At 51.7% G+C, this 16,893-nt stretch overlaps 1 protein-coding gene and 1 long non-coding RNA gene across 3 annotated transcripts in view; one reads left to right on the top strand and one right to left on the bottom strand.

Annotated features, from left to right (window-relative positions):
* Nucleotides 1–211: 211 nt before the first annotated feature.
* LOC105469084 (SRY-box transcription factor 9) lies at nucleotides 212–5,115 on the bottom strand. Its single transcript, XM_011719660.2, has 3 exons — nucleotides 4,308–5,115; nucleotides 3,151–3,404; nucleotides 212–2,576 (listed from the first exon to the last, which is right to left on the bottom strand). The coding sequence occupies exons 1-3, from the start codon at nucleotides 4,736–4,738 to the stop codon at nucleotides 1,732–1,734; spliced, it is 1,530 nt and encodes a 509-aa protein (XP_011717962.1). The 5' UTR covers nucleotides 4,739–5,115; the 3' UTR covers nucleotides 212–1,731.
* A 188-nt stretch (nucleotides 5,116–5,303) lies between these two features.
* Nucleotides 5,304–16,893, top strand: part of LOC105469082 (uncharacterized) — a 96,558-nt gene continuing 84,968 nt past the window's right edge. The window contains exon 1 of one of the 2 annotated variants that reach the window (XR_011615979.1): nucleotides 5,304–5,347. This is a non-coding gene — a long non-coding RNA (uncharacterized lncRNA). Of the gene's footprint in view, nucleotides 5,348–11,914; nucleotides 14,500–16,893 lie in introns of those variants that run through there. The other variant, XR_011615977.1, reaches the window with a different exon arrangement.

The following is a 16,893-nucleotide window of genomic DNA, read 5'->3' as shown; positions in this document are numbered from 1 at the left end:
AAAAAAAAAAGTTTGCTGTCTTTTTTAAAAAGCAATCCTCAAAACTCTCCAGCCACAGCAGTAATTAAGATTAAGGTCTGTCAGTGGGCTGATCCCCTCCAGGTAGCCTCCCTCACTCCAAGAGAAGATGCAGAGGAATTATTGATGACACATGCTTGCATTGTTTTTGTGTCAACACACACACACACACAATTATTGACACATGCTTGCATTGTTTTTGTGTCCACACACACACACACACACACACACACGATGTAGGGCGGCCCAAAGGTCTGTGGCAGAAAACGCTGCAAATGACTCAGTGATACACTACATTTGCAATCTCTCATTTGTACAAAAAGAGAAACAAGTTTCCAGTTTGTTTTCAACAAAAAGAAAAAAGGGATGGACAAAAAGGCATTTATACAAATCTAGGATGAGGAATCCAAAGAAACTTGCTTTTAATAATAAAAAAAGATTAAAGAGATAAATAAAAAAAAAAAACTGGTTACAGTTAAGAACATAATTTAACAACAGATGACCATACCCTTTGAGGAAGGCTCCAACAACCTATTTTAAAGAAGGTAAAATTGAAAAAAAAAATTTTTGTTTTAATTAAAACCTCTCCTTACAAAATAAATAATTTTAGCACGTGGAATGTCTTGAAGGTTAACTGCTGGTGTTCAGAGAGGCACAGGTGACAGAGGGAGCGGGCATCTGCCTTCCACATGGGGCCCAGGCAGGCAATGGGGGGCAGTGTGCTCGGGCACTTATTGGCTGCTGAAACATTCCCAGAACAGATTTTGTCTCCTTTGCTTGCCTTTACCTCTTTTAAGACTGCAGTGAACAAGCAAAGGCAGGAGGAAATGCACTAAAAGAGAGCGCAAATGTTTCCCAGCAGCATGGTTTTAAGGCTCAAGGTGTTTTTTCTTGTTTAAAAATATATATATGATAAAGCTTACCAAATGCTTCTCTAAACTATTGTTTACTCTCATAATTGCAAAATAAGGCCTTTATTTTTTTAAGGCAGCTCCTCCTCGAATCGCAAAGCCTGAGGAATTAAGCAAAGTTAACCCCCAAAACTGATCACATAACACAATTCTTTTTAAAATGTTAATACAACAGGAATTTTTTTTTTTTTTTGTAAGAGAAAGCAAATCTGTACAAAAATACTCTGGTTGCAAGAAAAGCTAGGGCACACTGTTCAACTAAGAGTAGTTTAGCTGTTGGAAAAATAAGAGCATTTAATTTTATCTAAAAATATGTATAAATCCCCTCAAAATGGTAATGAATCATACACAGTACATACTAAAAATATTTAAAATAGAGAATATTCCTCACAGAGGACTTTTTTCTTTAATTACTGCTAAAAAAATAATTACAAAGTCCAAACAGGCAGAGAGATTTAGCACACTGATCACACGATTCTCCATCATCCTCCACGCTTGCTCTGAAGAGGGTTTAAAAAGTCCAGTTTCTCGTTGATTTCGCTGCTCCATTTAGCCAAGGTTGGCCTGGCCACTGATTGGCCACAAGTGGGTAATGCGCTTGGATAGGTCATGTCTCTGTCTTGGAAATTTGGGTACGAGTTGCCTTTAGCTTAAACGTCTTTAAGGAAGAAGAAGAAGAAAACAAAAAACAAAATAAAAAACAAAACCCACAAATGTCCAAAGGGAATTCTGGTTGGTCCTCTCTTTCTTCGGTTATTTTTAGGATCATCTCGGCCATCTTCGCCCTTCATAGGAGGCCTCCTCAAGGTCGGGTGAGCTGTGTGTAGACTGGTTGTTCCCAGTGCTGCGGGCTGTGGGTCTGCGGGATGGAAGGAACCCCAGAGGTGTCGGCGATGGGGGTGTACATGGGGCGCTGGGCGGGGTTCATGTAGGTGAAGGTGGAGTAGAGGCCGGTGCCCTGGCCCGCCGCGTGGCTGTAGTAGGAGCTGGAGTTCTGGTGGTCGGTGTAGTCGTACTGCGAGCGGGTGATGGGCGGGTAGGAAGGGCTGTAGTGCGGAAGGTTGAAGGGGCTGTAGGCGATCTGCTGGGGCGAGTGCTGCTGCTGCTCGCTGTAGTGGCTGGGGCTCAGCTGCTCCGTCTTGATGTGCGTTCGCTGGGACTGGCCCGGCTCGCTGCTCAGTGTGGTCAGCGTGTGCGCCTGTGGCTGCTGCGGGGGCGCGGCCGGCTGCTGCGGGGGCGCCGCCTGCTGCTGGGGGGGCGCCTGCGGGGCCGGCGGGGCCTGCGGAGGCTGCTGCGGGGGTGGCGGCGGCGCCTGCTGCTTGGACATCCACACGTGGCCCGCGCCCGCCGGGGTGGCCGCGGTGCTGCTGATGCCGTAGCTGCCCGTGTAGGTGACCTGGCCATGCGTGGCCGGCACCCCCGGGTGGCCGTTGGGCGGCAGGTACTGGTCAAACTCGTTGACGTCGAAGGTCTCGATGTTGGAGATGACGTCGCTGCTCAGCTCGCCGATGTCCACGTCGCGGAAGTCGATGGGGGGCTGTCTGCCCCCCTCTGGCAGGGGGCGCCCCTCTCGCTTCAGGTCAGCCTTGCCCGGCTGCACGTCGGTTTTGGGGGTGGTGGGTGGGGTCGGTGGGCCCTGGGATTGCCCTGCGGACAATAAAAGAACAAGCACAGGAAAATCAACAAGTGCTGTGCAGACGCCCTAGTCTTAGGCACCCTCCGGGGACCCTCCCTCGCTGCTAAAGTGTAGTAAGGGCCCGCACCCGCGCGGGAGGCGCGCTGCACCGGAGATAACTCGCCCAATGATTAACCCGCCGGTACACACTGGACAGCCCCCTTTTATCAGGGGAGGGTCTGGGGCCCGGAGGGTCCGGAAGAACAAATTGCTACTTGTAGAAGAGCCCTGTGTATGCTTTTGGGGTGGGGGAGCAAAGGAAGAAGGGGGAGGTCTCGTAAGGCTTGTAAGGGCATTTTACCTCCCAATAAAAAGAGTTAATCTCTTCGGATGCTGGGATTGAGTTGGGGTGTGTGTGTGTGTATGTGTGTGTGTTTGGGTGCCTCTTAGGCTCTGGGTAGAGAGGGGGAGCGGGACAGGGGCAAAGGGTAGTGTGTACCTCCCGGGAAGCATAAAGTCTCCACAAAGAATCTCCCAGGTGGAGGGCAGGGGGTGTGCCAGGCGGGCCGGGGGTGGCTTGTCCTGCGGGGCTGAGGGGCGACTCACCCGAGTGCTCGCCGGGGGAGTGCACTTCGCTCATGCCGGAGGAGGAGTGCGGCGAGTCAGCCTGCAGCGCCTTGAAGATGGCGTTGGGGGAGATGTGCGTCTGCTCCGTGGCCTCCTCTGCCTCCGCCTGCCCGTTCTTCACCGACTTCCTCCGCCGCGGCTGGTACTTGTAATCCGGGTGGTCCTTCTTGTGCTGCACACGCAGCCGCTCCGCCTCCTCCACGAAGGGCCGCTTCTCGCTCTCGTTCAGAAGTCTGCTCGGGGCGGGGCGGGGCGGGGGGCACAGAGAAAAAGAGGGAGAGGGGTCAGTGAAACCCGCCAAACTGTCAGGTCGGCGGGGAGGAGGCGGCGACCCAGACCACTTGGCTTTCTTTGCATACAACTCCATCTTCCCTCCCGCCTGCAACCACAGCTTATAACTTTTCTTAAAAATAAACAAATAAATAAATAAGTTCTTGCAGTCCGACCTGAGCGGTCACTCCCCGCCCCCTCCATCCCCTCCCCTTTTATTTCTATTTTGGAAACGCTGAAGATGAAAACGACTCCTGCTGCTGCCCCCTAAACGCCTTTGCTGCTGGAGTTATCGCCCCCAATCCCAACACCCTTAAAAACTTTTCCCCAATTACTCTCCAATTCTCACCCCCCCATACACTCCCACCTATTTCCAGCAGCCTCCCTCCTCCCGCCTCCCAATTCCTGCCAAGGGTCTCCTCCAACCTCGGTTTCTCCCCTGCCCCATCTCCGTGGGGGTGTGTGTGTGTGGGGAGGAGGGGGCTGCACGAGACAGTGCAGTTTTAAGGGGCGGGGTGGGGGAAGCCAAGCTTCACTTCCCCGCCCCGATTGAGCTTCCAGGCGACGGGAGAGCAGGATGGCAGCCCCCTCCTTCCGTCTCCCACCAGTCTTCGTCCATCCTCCAGCTACCTCCCCCACCCCTTCCACTTACCACCCCCTCCTCCGCGTCCCCGCGAGCAGCCCAAGAACTTTGACAAACTCTGAGCCACAGTTACACCCCGTTCCCACTCCCACACCCCCATCCCGCCGGCTCCCGGAACCGCAACTCCCGGGCGATGGGAGGCGGGGCGGGGCAAGTCAGCCCTGGCCAGCGCCCCCCGCCGCCACGATGCCCACCCTGCCGCGCCGCCCCCGCCGGGCCCTACCTCCAGAGCTTGCCCAGCGTCTTGCTGAGCTCGGCGTTGTGCAAGTGCGGGTACTGGTCCGCGAGCTTCCTGCGCGCCGCCTGCGCCCACACCATGAAGGCGTTCATGGGCCGCTTGACGTGCGGCTTGTTCTTGCTGGAGCCGTTGACGCGCACCGGCATGGGCACCAGCGTCCAGTCGTAGCCCTTGAGCACCTGGCTGACTGCCTCGCGGATGCACACGGGGAACTTGTCCTCCTCGCTCTCCTTCTTCAGGTCGGGCTCGCCCTTGGGGAACGTGTTCTCCTGGGGCCGCGTGTTCTCGGTGTCCGAGCCGGAGCCCGACGGGCAGGGCGAGCCCGCGGAGTCCTCGGACATGGTGGGGCTGGGGGCGCCGGACAGGCCCTTCTCCTGCTCGTCGGTCATCTTCATGAAGGGGTCCAGGAGATTCATACGCGGGCCCGGGGCAGGGGGCGGGTGGCCGGGAAAGGCGAGAAGCCGCGGCGGCTCGGGGACTCGAGGCGCGGGCTCCTCTCCCCTCGGCTGCCCGGATGCGGAGCGAGCGGCTCCCGGGGAGGCTGGCGCGTCGGCCGGCTACCACTTAGGGAGGCGCGAGGCCAGTCCGCAGCTGCCCGCTCCAAGTGGGGGGAGGCGAATTGGAGAGGAGGAGGAGGGGAGGAAAAGGAGCAAAAGTGGGGGCGCTTGTACCCCTTCTCTTCTCCTCCTGCAAAGAAAAGTTTCCGGGGTTGAAACTGGCGAGTCTCCGCGCCACTGAAGTTTCCAGTCAGTTTCGAGCTCCGCTCTCCGCTCTCCAACTCCCAGCCCAGGGTCTCTTTAATAAATACTCCGCCTCACCTTAGAGCCACCCGCCAATCACAGCACAGCAGTCCCAGGCAGCTGATTGGACCCGATTTTGGGGAGGGAGGAGGATTGTGGCACTGGGCTGGGTGACGAGACGGGAGGGGAGGAGAGGGGAGGGGAGCGCAGCCGAAGGGTGGACGGTCGGGAAGGGGGGGCGGGGGGTGCTGCGGGAAAGGCGGGGGACCCGGGACTTCCAAGTGTGTAAGTTTGTCGAACTCTCGGAATGCCAGAATTTTAGTGACTTCTCCGCGCGAATCTTTGTGTGTATGTGTGTGTGCGCGCGCGCGCAAGTGTGTATGTCTAGACTAGGATCTACCCCCACCTCCGACATTTATTTTCACTGCTCTCTCCGCGGCACAGGGGACTTAGCTGGAGTTTGTAGTATTCGAAAAGCAGCCGCTTCTTAATGCGTAGCCGAGTTTACGCGCCTGGGGCCTGCCTGCCTGCAAAAGTGCTTAGAAATAGTCTTTTGAAGCAAATGTTTTGGTGACTCAACGCCCGCTGTTCCTCCGTAATAATCCACATAAATAGATTAACATGCTCGGGTTCGCCGGGGCTGGTGCGGCTGGTCAGGATTCTGCTGCGCTTTTGCAAAGGGAGTCAATGGAAAGCAAAGCTAAGTCCCCGCGAAGGTTGGCAGCGGCGGCCGTGGCCACGCAGGATCCCCGCGCTCTCGGGGCCGCCCCGCGCCACACCGACCTTGAGCTCTGACAAGTCTTTCTCCAGTCCCGCGACCCCGCCGACGCTCCTCAGTAACAGGGCTACTGCTCTGACGTTTTGGTCTTTGCCTCCTGGCCGAGTCAGAAACGTCAGCCGAGTCGTCCTGCCTGGGGAGAGTTTGCTAACTGCTCTGGCTTTGAGAGATCGAAGTTTGCCAATGCGGCTGTCCCGGGCCGCGAGGCCCAGGCCGGTCACTTGGTTTGCAAAAGGCCAAACAAATGGGCACCACGGCAGACAAAATCTCCACTCTGGCAGAGTCGTGCTGCTTGCCCGCTTTTGCTGGCATTTACTAAACACCTGAAGGGGTGAAGCCCCGGTGCTTCTGACTCCAGTCCGGTCGGTTCAGACCTGCATATAGTTTGGAGTTCTGGGGGAGGCATTGGTGGTGTCTCTCATGTATTTCAAGTGTGATTTGAGCACAACCTTTGTGTTCACACGAAATGCTTAGAGCCAGGTTGGGTAAGTGCAGAGCTATCTGCTCTGGGACAGAAGAAAAATCTTGGTCGTTGCGGGTTCCGTGCTTTCAGAATCCCAAATAAACGCACAACATTGGGAAAACTCTTTAATTTTAAACTCCCCGCCCCCCCCCCCTTTTGGACTCTTGCAAAAATTCGCCTCTAATTAAATTGTTGTTATGGTGAATCGGCCCACATCATATTAAAAACTTTTTTTTTTCCCCTTTCTAATTTGCGAAGTGAGGACACTATCACAAGATCCAAATCAATGTCCTTCCGGGAGAACTTTTAAAAATCTTGTTTTCTCTCGTTGTCTTTGAAAGAAGCCCGACATTTCTTATAGGAAATGGAACTCTTCATCTCTTCATAAGGTAGTAAGTTATAGCCTGGTTCAACAGCGGTTTTGTTTTGCTTGTTTTTTTTTTTTAAACGAATGTAACTTATTCAAATAGGATGTTTCCGGTGCCTTATAGTTTGTTTACAAATTTAAGAAATTTGCATACAATAGCTTCGTATCCTTGGCCTGTGATTACTTTCAGAAAGTGTGAGAACAGCATCTTAGGAGAAAGAAGTCCGTGTCGTGTGGACCTATTTCTGTGTCCTGGGTAGCAGGGTATTGTGTGTACAGTATAACTGTGTGATTCTCAGACACCTGATTCAGGAGACTTGGAGACCAGCGGGCAGACATTTTAGCCAGGTCGTCTGTACTTAGTTGTGTTATATTGTAATTACCATGTTTGCTGGCATAAAGTCAGTGAAGAGGGCTGTGACTAAGATATTTTGGAATATTTCACTAAATATGTGTCAAGATATATGCGAATATGTATAAATATATTTTAATGCAATCATGCAATAAGATACGAATATATAGACTTTTACGTCATAAACGACAGGGATTTATACATTTCCCGTTGATTTGATGCAAGCATTTTTAAATTTTACATCTTCCTGAAAACTTACGATGAACAGGCGACTTAAAAATGGGCTGCAGTTTTCATCTGTATCCAGAGGGGGCGCCAAAAGCCCAGAAACTGTCTCCAACTCCGAGAACCAGGGAAAACTTGGATGGTGGTGGCTGGGGGTGGTGTGTTCCACTCAATCTGACTGCTTTGCTGCTGAGATTTGTATTTGCAGGAATTCCTACGCAATATTCCCTCCTGTGCGAATCCACCTCTGCGCAGCTCAGTGAGGGAACTTGTGTCTGTAGAGAACCGGGTTGAAAAAGAGCACTCGAGATGCCAGCCGTTTCCATTCTGCACAGAATTTGGGGACTGAGGCCAGGAGAAGGCCCCTATTCCCCAGGTGCCAAGCGTTACCACAGTCAGGCCAAGTCTAGCGCGTGGTACCGTCAATTCGCGAGTGGATCGGTCCTGCATTTCTGCAGGGGCCTCCCGGTGTCCACTCCCCTTTCCCCATTCAGGGGCTCCATTCGCTTCGTTGTGTCTTTCTCAGGTGGCCCCGACCCCTCCTCCCTGACCTGGGAAGACGCGTGCAGTCCCCGACCAGAGGACCTCAGGCACAGGTAGAGGGAAAGGAACCCGCTCCTGATGTTCAGGTTGCAGATCTGGAAACTGAGGCTGTTGACCCAGTGTTAGCTAGAACATTTAGCCAGGGGTGAAAGGAGTCAGGGTCCTCCATCTGATGCGGTGAGGGAGGGAAAGGGCATAGGTCAAGAGGCAGGAGACCGAGGGCGCTTCTCTGTGCTCTGGACGTGCTTTCTGATACCCGCTCTTGAGCAAGCGCCGCGAGGTCTGCCGCCGGGAGCGGAGACAACGGAGGTGCGAGTGGCTCCCCAGGGAAGCCCTCGGGAAACCGAGGTCTGGGATCTCCGCCTTTTCCCCCCTTGCACGTCCCGGGCCGGCGCCGGGCTCAATTTCCCCAGCGGGGGCCGCCAATCTCTCCTCCGAGTCTACGCGGGAGCTGAGACCCGAGCCCAGAGTTGCTGGCGCAGGGCGAGTTTCGCGCAAACACGCAGTGCTCAGGATGGGGGTGATGGATGCGAGCGGATGGGGTTCCTTTCACCTGGCGAATTAAGGACCACAACCTCCCTATCCAAACTTCCTTAGCGAAAGTGGGGACAGTGTTTAAATCCGTTTTCAGTAGGGACGCTTCTCTGTCCTTAGGGAAAGTTTGGTGGGGTAAGCAGCGGCGTCTCCCAAATGTCTCAACCCCGGGCAATGTTCTCATTAGAGGTGAGAGAAGGGGTTACCCCTTCTCCATTCCAGTTCCCCGGGCCGTGTCCCTTGCAGGTAGAAGACTCCAATCCCTGGGGGGACAGGTCCCTGGGTCCCGGGCTCCCAGCCCCTCCTGTAATTAGTACTTTTCGCTGAGATTGGAGAGTGTTTATCGTTCGCTCTTCACGCCGGACACAAGAAACACGCCGGACACAAGAAACACGCCGGAGTTTCTTGTGGAAGGCAGCGGTCGGTAAGCCCGTCTCAGGACGGGCGCTTGGTTGGACAGCAACAGCTAAGGGGAAAAGGAAAGTAGAAGATAGCGTCGTAGGTGCGCAATAAATATCTGTTGACTGACCGAATAGATGTGACCTTTGGACGTGTTGCCCGAGTGAGTGCATGTCCCATCACAGCCGCCAGACCTCCCAGCGACAGTTGCGAACACGCGATGAATGTGCATTCCTGCGTGTGTGTTTCTTCCCACACGGGAGCCCGGCTTTGGGAAGTTGTTCAGCATGTGCCACCCAGGGCTGTGGAATCCCGACCCCGCTACAACTGCAGACCAAGAGGAGTATTTTTCTTCCCTTTCCTGTTTTCGAAAAAAAGAAAGATGAGGTGGACGGGAGGTGTCGGGTGAGGGAGCGCGAACCTCCAGTCTGCCTTGGTGACCTGGCCGGGTCTGGGGGCGTCGGGCGGCTGTAACACAACAGGGTGCCCCGGGGGTACGGACCGGAGCCCAAGCCAGAGACCGGACGAGCTGGCTGGTCGTGGAGCTGCGGAGCCGAGCAGGGAAAAAGGAGGGGTGGGAGTGGAAGGCCCCAGTCCCAAAGGAACTGCGCTCCCAGAGCGAGTGTGCTCTTTTTTCATTCTGGGTTTTCCGAAAATATCTGTCCTTAGCGGTGGCACCGGGGAGCCGCGCGTCATGCGGATTCCCTCAACTCATCCCTAGAACGCCCTGCGGAAAATATCCTAGGCCAGCTTTTCCCCCTAACGCCCACTTCCACTCTTGTAAAAAGTCTTTTAGGCAGTTTTAGCTGAAGGTGATTTTAAATAAAGATAAAATCAGCGCTCAACGCAGTGGTGCTTCCTTTGCGACATACTCGGCGGGGGCCACTTCGGCCCCTAGCGCTTGCTTCCTCCGCACCAGCACCTGCTCCTCCCCCTCGATCGCCCTTCAGTTTAGGTCTATTCAGTCTCAGGTACCGACCCAAGACAGCTGAGATGCTCAGGATGGTTTTGTGGGGTGGGGTTTCCCTACGGGAGGGCAGGCTCAATGGCGATGATTTCCTCTCAGCCTGGAGGTATCCTAACCAGCGCTTTCCTGTAAGAGACCCCATTGGGTGGGCGATTATTCCGGATCTTAATCAGAGAACGTGTCCCCATCAAGCCACGGAAATAGAGGACATGCTTGTAAGGTACAATTTCGGTCAGAGTTAAGGACGAATTATCCTGTCTTCCCTGCAATCCTTTCTGTCTCAGCAGGACCCGGGAAATCCCGGGCAGAGCGCATCTCCCTGGCTCCTGCAAGCTACAGCTTCACCCAGCTCCGTGTTGGGTTCCGTTTTGGTTTAGGAGCGGCGTGAGGGAGTCTCGGGGGCTAGGTCGACTGCCACTGGCCTGAGCTCCGGACTCGGGGGGCAGCGTGTCCTGTCCCAAGGGCCCCCCGCCCCTGGGAAGGCCAAGGTCATGAGGTCAGACCCCAACTTTTGGGCTTCCGCGAGAGTAAAGCCCCCTGATGGTCCTCGGAGCTGTGACGTCACAAAAAGTGCTTGGGGTAGGCGGACCCACGGCTTTGTTAAACAGCCTAGGGGCTTCGAGGAGGAGTGGGGGCCCAGAGCAACTCAGGGACCCGTTGAGCTTCCTGCTTTGTCATTGTTTATTTCAAATTAATTTCATGGTGCCTGTCGCTGACTGCAAGGCTGCAGGAGAGACAGGCTGCCCTTGGGGTCTCTCCCAGCCTGGATAGGCAGACCAGGGATTTTTGAGAAAGCAGAGATTTTTGGTTTTCTTTCTTTCTTTTGTCTCTGTGCCATCTTTCTCCCAAGGCCCTTTCTCTCACTGATGTAAAAGGGAGAAGTTGAATAGTAAATGTCTTCTTTTTCTGTCTTCAGCCTTTTGTCTTCCGGATGGGTTGTGAAATTTGGACCGGCGTAGGAGATGACAGTATTTTTGGACCCTCTCCCCTTCCAAATCGTTAAGACCCGGAAAATGTAACAGTGTTCCTGTCACTATCTTTTGGATCACATGTGTTTACCCCCACGAGAAAGGGAAGATTGTTTTCTTTTGCAGTGTTCTAGGACTGGAACCTAGAACTTTTTCTTCCCTAGTTTCCAGGTTGGCTAAAATGTGAGGGAAGTCTTGAAAACACAGTCAGAAGGCATCAACTGTATTACAGAAACTGATCTCCTCTGGGGTCCTCCTAAAGCTCGCCAAACTGTCAGCTTTGGTTGGCAAAAGAAAACTTTTTGTCTCATCTGCCTTAATATCCTCAGGCAAAGCAGAGACAGATAAACAGTTACTAGTATAATTTAGGGGTAGGGTCCCTATAGATTCAACTATATGGGCATTTAATCTTTCCCCTAAATACTCATTTTCTTGGAGCAGTGGAGACATCTGATAGGTTGAGATGTTGTCCTCAGCAGCCAGGAGAAAAGGTGGTGTCTGACTGCCGGAGGCAGGGGTTTCTACCATACCTGGAAGGTGTGCTTTCTACCGTAGGATTGGACAGAAAGGCAGAGTGGGTTTGGTTCACCCCATCCCCACGCCTCCAGGCTCCACTTCTCCCCAGGGACCTGGCTCTAGAGTTTTCCTAGGGAGCTCCCAGTAGAGCATTAGTTTGAACCCCAACTATGTTAAATATATGCGGTATCATGGGCGGCAAAGCAGGCGGTTGTGAGTGCTTGCAAATTTGCAAAGCATGGACGAACACGAGGCTGGGCAGGGATTAGGGGAATGGGGTGGCTACATCTAAATGTTTCTGGGACTCCAGATGACGGATTAGAGTTCTGGGTAGAGGAAGTACAACGCAGTGGAGACACCGTGTCCTTTCCATCCTGTCTTTCCCTGTCACTTGTCATGTCTCTCCCATTTAGCACAACATCAAATCATTCTCATTTTTGAATAAATCAATTCAGTGAATGTTGCTTGAGGGCTGACAATGTGCCTAAACTTCTGAAGGAGACAAGATTTGGTCTCTGCTGTTGTCTCCAGGTCTGATTTCCATCAGAATCCAGCCTCTGTCCACATGAACTCTGCTCTGCCCTCTGGGCTCATAATGTTCTGAGACTCTCTCTTGCTGCCTCTTTCATGGATTCCCCCTCTATTTCCCTGAGACGACTCACAGGTCACAGAAAGCTGCCTCCCATCCTTGCGGCTCCATCAAGGCGCTTTGGAGGCAGGTAAAGCACAGGTAAGGAGAGGTACCCCAAGCTCTGGGTTTGGTGGCAGACTCCATCCCATCTCTTTCCTCTTGGCCCCAGGAACCCTGCTGATGCCGTGTTGCTCTTTGACTGGGCCATCTTTCCCCGCCCTCACCCCTTCTTGGTCCAAGCCCAGAAATGCCTTGTAGTGTGTGGTACACTTCACTCTCTCTTTGGGGGACATCTGCCAACCAGCACAGTGGTGATGACAGTTTCCAGATGATTTTCCAGGAGCAAAGAAATGTTCTGGGGGAGGAGAGAGTGGCACTGGCCAAACACTGAGTGGGCTGAACATTGTGGTTCCGGAAGAGGCCCAGGGAGGTGGAGTTTCATGAGGCTCAAAGATTTCTTTTTCCCCTTTAGATTCTGCCTAAAGCAAAAGTCACTAATTGCTTTGTATTTTCCTGGCACTTAAATGGTTCTCTGGTTTCTGACTCTCCTCCAGGAACTTAGGTTTGAGGAAAGCAGGGCTTCAGGGTGGTATCAGCGGGGACATTTGTCTCTAAGCTCACCTTCCTCAGCTCAGCTAGGCCCAAGGCCTACTTCAGCCAACTCTTAAGTTATTACAGGATCATCAGCCAAGTGGCCTGCACAGTCTGGGCAGAGGATAGAATACAAACTCACCTATTCCCTTCTCCTGTCTCTGGGATTTGCCACTCCAACTTCACTTTGCTCGAAGCATTTTGATATTTAGTCAGGCAACCAGGAAGTGCTAGTGAAGTTGTTCTGGAGACTTCAGAATGGGTTCAGGCCAGGCGCGGTGGCTCACACCCATATTCCCAGCACTTTGGGAGCCCGAGGGGGTGAGAATCACCTATGGTCAGGAGTTCGGGACCAGCCTGGCCATTATGGTGAAACCCCGTCCCTACTAAAAATACAAAAATTAGCCAGGTGTGATGGCACATGCCTGTAATCCCAGCTACTTGGGAGGCTGAGGTAGGAGAATTGCTTGAACCTGGGAGGTGGAGGTTGCAGTGAGCCGAGATCGCACCATTGCACTGCAGCCTGGGTGACAGAGTGAGACTCTGTCTCAAAATAAATAAATAAATATAAATAAAATAAATAAATAAATAAATAAAATAAAAGAATGGGTTCAGAGAAAAGATTCAGTTATCTCTTGATTCTGAAAAATCTTGGATTTATATGCTGACTTATACCTCATCTTCACTCTTCTTTTTCATACACTAGGAAGGCTTTCTTTCCGTCCTTTCTTGCAACTCTCCTTTTCAGGGAAAGGTGTCTCTCCCAGATAAAAGCTGTCTGCACCTATCTTACCTTGGGAAAGATGTGAGACTTATTCAGACTATGGAGTAAATGACTACTAAGGCTTCATATGTTCTCAGTCTAAGAGGCAGTGAGACTTAAATAAGGGGTAGAGATCTAGTTTAAATGCTAACCCCTCTGTGAAGATCTGAGGACTCCGTAGGAAAAGCTATTGGCTCCCCTCTCTGTGTTTTTATAACATTTTGTTCAGGCCTCTATTGTGCTGCTATCTTGGTGCGTATATTGTCCACCACTAAAATGTGATCTGCTCGAGGACAAGCATGTAGTGTTATCCTCTTTGTATCCTCAGTCTGTGCGCCACATAGACTCTGCTGAATAAATGTTCATGTAGGGAATGAATGCTAAAATATAGCCAAAGCAATGAATACCTAATGGTAGAATTTTAGCCATTAGGCACACAGTGGGACATGTTGATCACTTAGATGGAATGTCCTTAAGGCTCCCTTTGAAATGTGTCTGGCAGATGGCGCCTTACGCCACTTACAAGGAAATCTGTCCTTGTCTTGGCACCTTCATATAAATTTCCTACCCTCTGATTTTTTTTTTTTGTTTTTTTTTTGAGAGAGAGGGTCTCATTCTCTTCACCCAGGCTAGAGTGCAATGGTGTGATTTCAGCTCACTGCAACTATGACTTCTTGAGCTTAGGTGGCCCTCCCACTTCAGTATCCTGAGTAGCTGGGACTACAGGCGCACCATGATGCCCTGCTAATTTTTTGTATTTTTAGTAGAGGTGGGGTCTCACTATGTTGTCCAGGCTGGTCCCAAACTCCTGGGCTCAAGTGATCCTCCTGTCTGGGCCTCCCAAAGTGCTAGGATTATAGGCATGAGCCACCGTGCCTGGCCTTGGCTTCCTTCTATAAGAAAGAGTGTTGTAGACCTCCTTTGCAGAATATTTGGAGTGATGGATATAAAGCTTTCAGACTGTAATCTTTATACATTTCTGGCCTGGATTTACAGGTTTTGAGAAAACAATCAAACCGCAAACTGAAATCATTATTAACATATCAGAACCTCTAAAACTCCCAGACCTTGCTGCCCAAATATACAATGAAAATAATTTTTTTTTTTCTTCCTGGTTTTTTTGCTTGCTTTTCTAAGTTCAATGCACAGCCCTTTCACAGATGAGCCCTGGTGGTGGTGTAGCTGACTGGTGAATGAATTGTGGGCGGAGATGGTGGTTGTGGAGAGTTGGTGCCTAGGAGACAATTATGACCTGGCCTTTCTCTGCAGCTCCTCTTGGGAAGGCATTTTCTTCTTTCTGCAAACCGTGCTGCTGTTTGTTTGGAGAAGGAGAGCTGTGGGTATGGAATTAGCGGGTGTCATGTGGGCTGCACGTGTGGCTGGAGCTACCTGAAATCTGTAGGCTAATCACTCCCAGATGGCCCCAGGGACTGCAGTCCCCAGAGCCCCAGAAGCACAAATCCCTTCCCAGCCCCTCCTGTAGAAGGGGAGGGGTGGGAGTTAAAGGGAAAGCGAGAATGGCAGCGAGTGTACACGGTGTGTGTTGTCTGTATCATTCGTGCCTCTCTGACTCTGCATCCTCTGACCCCGGGCATTCGAGAAACAAAATCAACCACCACGACTCCTGCCCCTAATCCAAACTGTGTGATTTATTTGGAAGAAGAAGGAGGAGGAGTAGGAAGAGGTGAAAAGGAAAATGAGGACAGAAGGAGGAGAGAAACATTAGCTTCAGCAACTGTTGCATTGGCTTGGGGGTGGGGAAGGATGGGCGGGGTTCATTTCAACAGCTATTTACTTAGTTATTAAATGTCAAAAGTGCGGTAGCTTTTTGCTGCTTCTGGGTGAAACCTGTTGCTCAGATGGGTGGGGTGATGCACTGAGGGGTCACAGGAGAGGCACTCTCTTCCAGCCCGTGGGCAGCCACCACATGTAGGAAGTGTGGGGTGCCGGCTTGGGGAGGAGAAGCCTTGGTTTTGGCCCCCTGTCTGTTTAGAGCCTGTATTCTCTCTTCTTTGTCAGCTTCCACCCACAACTGTGGCCTCTACGCCTCTCCCCTGCAACCAGCCTTTGCCTGGACTCGGTGATGACAGCTCTATGCAATCTCCCTGAATAAACACCCATTCGCACACTGCACCATCACTCATGGACGTGGGGGAATCCTGGGAGGACACGCCTTTTCATTCTCTCCCTCTGTCTCTCTCATACACACACACACACACACACACACACACACACGCGCCACTCCAAAGCACACATATTCATTTGCCCTTGTTCCTTCTCAAAGAGTTCCATCACTAATACACGTTCCTTGCTGCTGCTTCCTGCTTTCGCTTTTGAAGTGCCCTTCCATCCACTCCTCAGCTCTATTCCCTGCACATCCCTAGGAGGCTGTGAGGGGAAGGAATTATTCTCTTTGTTTTCCACCTAAAGAAACAGAAGCTCTGGCAATAGCTGGCTGCTTGCTCAAGGTCACACAGTTCATGGAGAAGCAGATCTGTGGATGCCGCACCGCAGGGGCCACGCCTGTCTCCCGCGCCGCTGCGTGCACACACACAATTCCTCATGCTGCTGCTATCATGGAACTCAGGGTACGGGTGTCCCGCAAGCCCACTCCTCCACAGTCATCTTGTTCTCCCCGTGCTCTTCTTCGCTCTTTTTTGGGTCACGTGGAGAGACTGGGACTCCACTCTTTTGTGAAGTGCATCTCTGATTTTATCTCCTCCCTTCTCCCCTAATCAGGGTTTGGCTGCCTTTGTCTCAGAGGAGCAGAGAACAAAGTGTGACTTGAACCATGCACATCAGACGTGTCCTCCATTTGTTTAATTTCCTTTTCATGAGAACTTCTCCCCGGTTTGGGTTTGTAGGAATGGTGTGTGGGTTGACTTTGCTTCACAGCGATCGTTACTTTATTTTACTCTGCTCTGTGTTGGGATTTCTTTCTTCTCTATGGGATGTGGCAGCCTTTTTATATCTTGATGCAGATTTTAAAAATCATTTTACTCTACGAAGCAGAACTTGGATGCCGCCATCCTCTTGCACCTGGAAGAGTCCCCATCATTTTGGAAGTGCAGGGCCCGCTATTATTACCCTGTCCTTTCTCTGCTACTGGAGGCATTTCTTTTTTTACTTTTCTTTTCTTTTTCTTTTCTTTTTTTTTTTTTTTTTGAGACAAAATCTCGCTCTGTCACCCAAGCTGGAGTGCTGGAGTGCAGTGGCGTGATCTCAGCTGACTGCAACGTCCGCCTCCCAGGTTCAGGCGATTCTCCTGCCTCAGCCTCCTGAGTAGCTGGTATTACAAGCGCCCGCCACCACGCCTGACTAATTTTTGTCATTTTAGTAGAGACGGGATTTTACCATGTTGGCCAGGTTGGTCTTGAACTCTTGACTTCAGACCTCAGGTGATCTGCCCGCCTCGGCCTCCCAAAGTGCTGGGATTTCAGGTGTGAGCCACTGTGCTGGGGCTAACATTTCTTAATAAAAGGAAGTACTGGCACAGCCTTTCGTATGAGCTTGGTAATCTGCTAAGAGCTTTACCTGGATATATTACCTTGTGTGCCCCCAGGAACCTTTTGTGGTGGTTCTTCTTATTTTCCTCATTTTACAGATGGGAAAGATGGGGTGCAGAGTGGTTAATTCACTTGGCCCAAATCTCACAGCTGTAGGTGTTAAGGGGTAAAAACCAACACTAACGACAACAATAATGAAACAAGAAAACAATAGGTACCAAATTTTGG

Source organism: Macaca nemestrina, chromosome 17, assembly GCF_043159975.1.
Source record: "Macaca nemestrina isolate mMacNem1 chromosome 17, mMacNem.hap1, whole genome shotgun sequence".
Lineage (NCBI taxonomy): Eukaryota > Metazoa > Chordata > Mammalia > Primates > Cercopithecidae > Macaca > Macaca nemestrina.
This window is presented reverse-complemented; position numbering and strand designations above follow the sequence as displayed.